General features: G+C 60.8%; 1 protein-coding gene across 1 annotated transcript; it reads left to right on the plus strand.

Moving 5' to 3' along the window:
- The first annotated feature begins 407 nt into the window (after window positions 1-407).
- BRF2 (BRF2 RNA polymerase III transcription initiation factor subunit) lies at window positions 408-6,710 on the plus strand. The gene is made up of 4 exons (XM_064175534.1): window positions 408-602; window positions 3,004-3,063; window positions 3,855-4,176; window positions 5,656-6,710. The coding sequence occupies exons 1-4, from the start codon at window positions 449-451 to the stop codon at window positions 6,488-6,490; spliced, it is 1,371 nt and encodes a 456-aa protein (XP_064031604.1). The 5' UTR covers window positions 408-448; the 3' UTR covers window positions 6,491-6,710.
- The last annotated feature ends 2,600 nt before the right edge of the window (window positions 6,711-9,310 follow it).

Below are 9,310 nucleotides of genomic sequence, written 5' to 3' on the forward strand. Positions count from 1 at the left end.
GGAGCGCTGCGGGGCTCTGGGTGCTGCGGGGCTCTGGGTGCTGTGGAGCCCTTCGGGGCTCTGGGTGCTGCGGGAGCGCTGCGGGGCTCTGGGTGCTGCGGGGCTCTGGGTGCTGCGGGAGCGCTGCGGGGCTCTGGGTGCTGTCGGAGCCCTCATCCTCGGCTGGGGGCGCCCCGAGAGCCCCGCGGCACAGGGAAGGGGCACGGATACCGGGGACAGGGCCTCTGACGCTCCTGCAGCTCTCCGCTGGGCGAGGCAGGGTTGTCCCCTCCGTGCCCCCCGGAGCCGCCGCCGCTGCCTCCTCCCCGGGAGCGGCGGGCGCGGCCGGCCGGAACTCGCGGAACGCGGAACGCGGAGTGCTGGGGCGAGTCCCCGGCCGGGCCGGCTGCGGCGGACCGAGGGCGCCCGGCTGTCGGTGCGCCCCCCTCAGCGCTCCCCCGCGGCGGCCATGGCGGAGCGGCGCCGGTGCCCCGAGTGCGGCTCGGCCGCGCTGCTGGAGGACTCGCACTACTCGCAGCAGCAGCTGGTCTGTGCCGCCTGCGGCTGCGTTCTGGCCGAGGGGCTGCTCACCACCACCTACACCGAGGAGGAGCATCTGCGAGGTGCGGCGCGGGCCCGGCGCGGGTTGGCTCCGGGAGGGGCTCCCGGGAGGGGTCCCGGGGGGGATTCCCGGGGGTGGGTCCCGGGAGGGGTCCCGGGGGGGTTCCCGGGAGCGTTTGGGTTCTTTGGGCCGTCCTCAGTCGGTCTGGGCCATGGCAGCGCTCCCCGGGCAGCCACTCCTACCCTGCCCCGGGGCCGTGGTGCTGCCTGCGCTGCGCTCTGGGGTCCCTGGGTCCGAAGGGCCTCCGGGCCGGGGGGGCTGGGTGCCGCCAGCCGCTCCCCTCCCTCCCTCCCCGGGCGCAGGCCCAGCGTGTCCCACGGTGCTGCCGCCGCAGGAACGGGCCCACGGCGCCACTCTGCCGGGGGTTAGGCCTGGGAGCAGCGGCGAGACCCTCCCGGGCTCTGCTGTGCTCCCTGCGGGGGCAGCGGAGCGGCCCCGAGGCTGTGTGCGGCTCGGAGAGGAGCCTGAGCGGCTCCAGCGCCAGGCTGGCACCGAACGCGTGGCGGCAGCGCTGGTTTGTGGCCTCGGCCGTGGTCACTCGGGATTGGAGTCGGCCAGGGGGGCCTGGGCTGTCCGAGCGACCATCCCCACACTCACAGTGACACCATCCCCACGCGGGGAGTGACACCATCCCCACACTCACAGTGACACCATCCCCACACTCACAGTGACACCATCCCCACACTCACAGTGACACCATCCCCACGCTCACAGTGACACCATCCCCACACTCACAGTGACACCATCCCCACACTCACAGTGACACCATCCCCACACTCACAGTGACACCATCCCCACACTCACAGTGACACCATCCCCACACTCACAGTGACACCATCCCCACACTCAGTGACACCATCCCCACGCTCACAGTGACACCATCCCCACACTCAGTGACACCATCCCCACACTCAGTGACACCATCCCCACGCTCACAGTGACACCATCCCCACACTCACAGTGACACCATCCCCACGCTCACAGTGACACCATCCCCACACTCACAGTGACACCATCCCCACGCTCAGTGACACCATCCCCACGCTCAGTGACACCATCCCCACGCTCACAGTGACACCATCCCCACACTCACAGTGACACCATCCCCACACTCACAGTGACACCATCCCCACACTCAGTGACACCATCCCCACACTCACAGTGACACCATCCCCACACTCACAGTGACACCATCCCCACACTCAGTGACACCATCCCCACGCTCAGTGACACCATCCCCACACTCAGTGACACCATCCCCACACTCAGTGACACCATCCCCACACTCACAGTGACACCATCCCCACACTCAGTGACACCATCCCCACGCTCACAGTGACACCATCCCCACGCTCACAGTGACACCATCCCCTCACGGGGAGTGACACCATCCCCACACTCACAGTGACACCATCCCCACGCTCAGTGACACCATCCCCACACTCACAGTGACACCATCCCCACACTCAGTGACACCATCCCCACACTCAGTGACACCATCCCCACACGGGGAGTGACACCATCCCCACACACAGTGACACCATCCCCACGCTCACAGTGACACCATCCCCACACTCATAGTGACACCATCCCCACACTCACAGTGACACCATCCCCACACTCACAGTGACACCATCCCCACACTCACAGTGACACCATCCCCACACTCAGTGACACCATCCCCACACTCACAGTGACACCATCCCCACACTCAGTGACACCATCCCCACGCTCACAGTGACACCATCCCCACACTCAGTGACACCATCCCCACGCTCACAGTGACACCATCCCCACACTCACAGTGACACCATCCCCACGCTCACAGTGACACCATCCCCACGCTCACAGTGACACCATCCCCACGCTCACAGTGACACCATCCCCACACTCACAGTGACACCATCCCCACACTCAGTGACACCATCCCCACACACAGTGACACCATCCCCACACACAGTGACACCATCCCCACGCTCAGTGACACCATCCCCACACTCACAGTGACACCATCCCCACACTCAGTGACACCATCCCCACGCTCACAGTGACACCATCCCCACACTGAGTGACACCATCCCCACACTCACAGTGACACCATCCCCACACTCACAGTGACACCATCCCCACACTCAGTGACACCATCCCCACACACAGTGACACCATCCCCACACACAGTGACACCATCCCCACGCTCAGTGACACCATCCCCACACACAGTGACACCATCCCCACACTCAGTGACACCATCCCCACACTGAGTGACACCATCCCCACGCTCACAGTGACACCATCCCCACACTCACAGTGACACCATCCCCACACTCAGTGACACCATCCCCACGCTCAGTGACACTGCTCCCAGAGTCACTGTGGGGCTGTCCTGCCTCTCTCTCTTTCAGAGGTGTCCTACTCGCAGAGCACTGGCCAGAGGGAGCAGCTGAGCCGCTGCCTGCAGCGAGGTAAGAGCAAGGTCGGTGCCCTCCACCCCTCCTCTCTCTTGCTGCTGTTCTGGCATGTTTGGGGGGTTTCTGATGCTCTCTGAGCTGGTGAAAGCCTCCAGAGCTGGCAGGAAAGCAAGAAAGCAGCAGCTGGGTCTGTGTCCAGCCTTCAGCAAACTGCTTCACCCTCACTGGGGACCTGGGAAGGATTTTCATGCTGGCTGTGGGGCTGCAGGAGCAGATCTGCTCTCTCTCCATGGTCTGGGGCTGGGCGGATCATGGAATGGGTTAGGTTGGAAGGGAGCTCAAAGCTCAGCCAGTGCCAACCCCTGCCATAGGCAGGGACAGCTCCCACTGGAACAGGTTGTGGAGCACAACCTCCCTGGGCAACCTGTGCCAGTCTCTCACCACCCTCACTCTAAAAACTTCTCCCTCACACCAGTTTCAACCTCCCCTCTGCCACTTCAAACCCATTCCTCCTCCTCCTGCCATTCCCAGACCTTGTCCATATTCCCTCCCCAGCCCTCCTGCAGCTCCCTTCAGCTCCTGCAAGGCCACTCCAAGCTCTCCTGGAAGCCTTCTCCTCTGCAGGCTGCACAGCCCCAACTCTCTCAGCCTGTGCTCAGAGCAGAGCTGCTGCAGCCCTCTGAGCATCTTGGTGGCTCCTCTGGACTGGCTCCAACAGTTCCATGTCCTGCTTGTGTTGGGGGCTCCAGAACTGCTCACAGTGCAGTGAAAGTTGACTGCAGTTGACTGCTGAGGCTGCAGCAGGAGCTGTGTGAGCTGAGCTTGAAGGGTTCTGTCTCTCCCAGGGATCAGGCGGGTCCAGGATCTCTGCAAGGTGCTGCATCTCCCCGCGGTGTTTGAGGACACAGCAGTGTCATACTTCCAGAGGGCGCTGCAGCTCCCCTGCTTCCACCTGGTCAGCGTGGAGAAGAAGGAGCTGCTGGGGGGCTGCTGTGTCTTCGTGACCTGCCGGCAGCACAACTGGCCCCTGACCATGGGCACCATCTGCTCCCTGCTGTACGCGAAGCAGGAGCTGTTCGCTGGCGTCTTCCTGAGCCTGCAGAGGGAGCTGGGGCTCTCCGTGCCAGCCCTGAGCCTGGCAGATCTGGTGAAGACACACCTCAACAGGTACCAGGGCCCCCTGCAGCCCTTCCGCAGGCCTGCCTTTGCCACTGATGGGGGCAAAAGCTTCTGAGATGCAGCTGTGGCCAGGGCAGGAGTCCACAGACACACAGGGGGTGAAGGTGCAAAGGCAGCACCACAGAGAACCACAGAATGGGTTAGGTTGGGAGGGAGCTCAAAACTCAGCCAGGTCCAAGCCCCTGCCATAGGCAGGGACACCTTCTGCTAGAAGAGGTGGCTCAAGGCCTCATCCAGCCTGGCCTTGAACACCTCCAGGGAAGTTGTGGAGCACAGAAGCACCCAATATGATCTTTGATCCCATTCTGTGCTTCTGTGCTCCACAACCTCCCTGGGAAACCTGTGCCAGTGTCTCAGCACCCTCAACCTGTGCCAGTGTCTCACTGCCCTCACTGCAGAGAGCCCTTTCCTAACATCTAGTTTGGATCTCCCCTCTGCCAGTTCAAACCCATTCCTCCTCATCCTGCCACTACAAGATCTTGTCAGTAGTCCCTCCCCAGCCCTCCCGTAGCCCACTTCAGATCCTGGAAGGCCACTGGATCATCTGGAGAAAGGTTCCCTCAGCCCTGCATGCTGCTGAGAGGGGCAAGGTCCACTGGGGCGGCTGTACTGGTGCAGCAGCAGCTAGGTGGGGTTCCTGACCTGGGAGCTCACTCTTGTCCTTCCAGTGACACACTCTGAGTGACTGTGGTACGGCAGAGTAGCCTGGAGGTGCACATCAGCAGGGCTGGCATTGGCTGGGGGGCTGGGGACAATGACACCTGTGTGTGCTGGGGCTGTGATGGCTTTAGTGCCTCCCTCATCACAGTCTGGGCTGGGATTCTGCTCTTGCAGCCCTTCTCAGTTACAGGCTTTTAGCTTGGTGACAGGAGCAGAAGCCCATCATAGAATCAGTCAGGGCTGGAAGGGACCACAAGGAGCAGCCAGTCCCAACCCCTGCCGTGGGCAGGGACACCTCACACCAGAGCAGGCTGTGCGGAGCCTCATCCAGCCTGGCCTGAAACACCTCCAGGGATGAGGCTTCTACCACCTCCCTGGGCAACCTCTGCCAGCACCCTCCTGCTGAACACTTTTTCCTAACCTCCAGGCTGAATCTCCCCATTTCCAACTCTGTTCCATCCCCCCAGCCCTATCACTCCCTGACAGCCTAAACAGTCCCTCCCCAGCTTTCCTGTAGCCCCCTTCAGATACTGAAAGGTCACAAGAAGGTCACCTGTGAGCCTTCTCCTCTCCAGACCAAGCAGCCCCAACTCCCTCAGTCTCTGCTCACAGCAGAGCAGCTCCAGCCCTCTGCTCATCCTCATGGCCCTTCTCTGGACCCCTCCCAGCACCTCCATAGCCCTCCTGTAACAGAGGCCCCAGCTGGACCCAGGATGTGTTGGTCCTGAAGTACCCACCCGGAGCTGAGTCTCTGAGGCACTGCTTGGCTGTGCCCTGGCACTAACAACAGGCTCTTTGCTCTTCCAGCTTTCAGCTCTTCCAGCACACAGCCAACGTCCCTGCTCCCTTTGTGGAGGACAAGGAGAAGATGATCACCAGGACGGTGCAGCTGGTGGAGCTGGCCAGCGAGACCTGGCTGGTCACCGGCCGCCACCCTGTCCCCGTCGTCACGGCCGCAGCCTTCCTGGCCTGGCAGTCCCTGCAGCCCCCTGCCCGCCTCACCTGCACCCTGGCACGGTTCTGCAAGCTGGCTGCTGTGGACTTGCCACCCCCTGCACACCTGAGGCTGAAGGAGCTTCTTGAGATCCTGCTGAGCATGGCCTCCCAGCTCGCTTGGCTGAGAGTGTTTAAACTGGACAAGAAAACAGTGGTGAAGCACATCGGGGACCTGCTGCAGCACCGAATCTTCCTGCTGAGAAGTGCTTTCTGCCTGGAGGAGCAGCAGCAGCAGCAGCAGCAGCAGTGTGCTGTAGGCCTGCAGGAAGCTTCCCAAGGAGAGGACTCCCAGCGTGAGGGATCTCTGGACAAGGGCTCCCCAGGTGAGAGGCTGCAAGACAAGGAGGACTCCCTGGACAAGGGTTCTCTGGGCAAGGATTCCCCAGGAGAGGGCTGCCCTGGCTCTCCTCTCCCGGCAGTGCCAGGCAAGGGCTGTCCCTCAGGTGGGGAACACCAAGGTGAGGGTGGCAAGAGGCCCTTGCTGCCACCCTGCCTCCTCAATCCCAGGAAGAGGTTACGCAGAGCAGCCCCCAGCTCGGATGCTGCCCTCAGCGGCGAGGAGCACATCTCCGACAGCGAGATCGAGCAGTACCTGCGGAGCCCAGAAGAGGTCAGAGCCTTTAGGAAGGTCAAGGACTGGCCATGAATTGGTTGTCCTGGGGCAACAGGGACTGAGGACCAACAGTGTGAAACCTGCTGGTGACAGAGCCGTGGCTGCAGGGAGAGTTGCCCAAGGCAGTGGGGCTGTGGGGGGGGCATGAGCTGTGTCCTGGTTGGTGTTTGGGACCAAGCTGAGGCCTTCTGTGGAGTGGCCACTTGAGGCTGCCTTCTGTTTCTGTGGGAAATAAAGAGAAGGGTGGGGGCTGGGGCTGGGTTCTTGCTTCTGTCTCTCTACAGCCTCTGGTAGAAGGTGTTTTGGTGCATCCCAGCCCTGCAGAGTGGCATCACAAGGGGGTGTGGTGATGCCCAGGGGAAGATCTCCAGCACCTGCCCTTGCACTGATTTGGGGCTGTTCAGTCTGGAGAAGAGGAAACATGAGGAAGACTGGGGGACTTGAGAATCTCCCCTATGGACAGAGACTGAGAGCCCTGGGACTGATCAGTCTGGAGAGGAGAAGGCTGAGAGGAGATCTGAGCAATGTGTACAGATAGCTGAGGGCTGGGGGGCAGTGGCTGGGGCCAAGCTCTGGTGCTCAGCAGCAGTAAGCCAAGGAGCAACAGCTCCAAACTGGACCAGAGAAGGTTTCAGCTCAGCAGGAGGAGAAACTTCTTCGCAGTGAGGGTGACAGAGCCCTGGGGCAGGCTGCCCAGAGAGGTGGAGTCTCCTCTGGGCACTTTCCAAACCCTCCTGGATGTCTTCCTGTGTGAGCTCTCGTGGGTGATGCTGTCTTGGCAGGGGGGTTGGACTCAGTCTCTGGAGGTCACCTCAACCTCGAGGGTCTGTGATTCTGTGGTTTTCCATAGCCCTGCTCCAGCTTTTCAGTGCTTCCTGTACTTCACCTCTTTGAACAGAACAGGTTTGTGAAGGTGAAGGAGACAGTTCAGAGAATCACAGAATTAATCAGGTTGGAAAAGACCTTTGAGGTCATCAAGTCCAACCTATCAAGTTAGCCATGGCACAGCAATGTGCTCTTGTGGCCAAGAGGCCAGTGGGGTCCTGGGGGCCATTGAGCAGAGTGTGTCCAGCAGATCCTGGGAGGTTCTCCTGCCCCTCTGCTCTGCCCTGCTGAGACCTCATCTTGAGCACTGCCTTCAGTTTGGGGCTCCCCAGTTGAAGAGGGACAGGAACTGCTGGAGAAAGTCCAAGGGAGGGCTGTGAGGATGATGAGGGGAGTGGAGCAGTGCCTGGTGAGGAGAGGCTGAGGGCCCTGGGGCTGCTTAGTCTGCAGAAGAGAAGACTGAGAGGGAATTGAATCAATGTCTGTAACTCTCTGAGGGCTGGGGGTCAGGAGGGGGGGACAGGCTCTGCTCACTGCTCCCTGGGACAGGACAAGCAGCAGTGGATGGAAGCTGCAGCACAGGAGGTTGCAGCTCAGCACCAGGATAACTTCTTGCCTGGAAGGGTCCCAGAGCCCTGGCACAGGCTGCCCAGAGAGGTTGTGGAGTCTCCTTGTGTGGAGCCTTTCCAGGCCTGTCTGGATGTGTTCCTGTGTGCCCTGAGCTGGATTGTGTGGTCCTGCTCTGGCAGAGGCTTGGACTGGATGAGCTCTTTGAGTCCCTTCCAACCCCTAATGTGGTCATCCAACACCATCTAATCAGCTAACCCATGGCACCAAGTGCTCCATCCTGCCTCTTTAAGCACTTCTGGCACGGTGACTCCACCACCTCCCTGGGCAGCCATTCCAACACCAGGCTCTTTCTGTGAAGAACTGGAACATGCTGAGGGAAAACTGCCCTCATCTGGGTTAAGTGAAGGCTGTGAAGCTGCTGGGAGTGGTGCCAAAGGTGCAGCTCTGCCTGGGGTGTGTCCCATTCAGTAGTGAGTGCCCTCCCTGTGCCTGTTGGAGTGCAGAGTCCCTGAGAGTCATAGAACCAGTCAGGGTTGGAAGGGACCACAAGGAGCAGCCAGTGCCAACCCCTGCCATGCCCAGGGACACCCTACCCTAGAGCAGGCTGCACACAGCCTCAGCCTCAAACACCTCCAGCCATGGGGCCTCAACCACCTCCCTGGGCAACCCCTGCCAGCCTCTCACCACTCTCCTGCTCAACAACTTCCTCCTCACCTCCAGCCTCACTCTCCCCACCTCCAGCTCTGCTCCATTCCCCCCACTCCTGCCACTCCCTCACAGCCTCAAAAGTCCCTCCCCAGCTTTTTTGGAACCCCCTTCAGATGCTGGCAGGCCACAAGAAGGTCACCTGGGAGCCTCCTCTGCTGCAGCCTGCACAGCCCCAACTCTTTCAGGCTGTGCTCACAGCAGAGCTGCTGCAGCCTCAGCATCCTCCTGGCCCTGCTCTGGACACTCTCCAGCATCTCCACAGGCCTCTTATCCCAGGGGCTCCAGAGCTGGATGCAGGACTCCAGGTGGGGTCTGAGCAGAGCAGAGCAGAGCAGAGGGGGAGAATCCCCTCCCTGGCCCTGCTGGCCACACTGCTGCTGCTGCTGCAGCCCAGGCTCTGGCTGCTCTCTGGGCTGCAAGTGCTCACTGCTGGCTCCTGCTGAGCTTCTCCTCCAGCAGCACTCCCAAGTCCCTCTTCTCAGGGCTGCTCTCCAGCCTGGCACTGCCCAGCCTGGAGTTGTGCTTGGCATTGCCTCAACCCAGCTGCAGGACCTTGCCCTTGGTCTTGTTGAACCTCCTGAGAAATAAGAGCAGGGCTCTGCAGAGTGCCAAATCTTTAATATATTAAACAAAACATCTGCTCAGAACATTCTGATGATAGATATTTGTATATATATATATATAAAACAACAAAAAGAAGACCTCTTAAAGACATTTCTTTGGCATAGTGTCCCCCTTCCCTCCCCAGGT

The sequence above is a fragment of the Pogoniulus pusillus genome, chromosome 42 (assembly GCF_015220805.1).
Source record: "Pogoniulus pusillus isolate bPogPus1 chromosome 42, bPogPus1.pri, whole genome shotgun sequence".
In the NCBI taxonomy this organism is placed as follows: Eukaryota; Metazoa; Chordata; class Aves; order Piciformes; family Lybiidae; genus Pogoniulus; species Pogoniulus pusillus.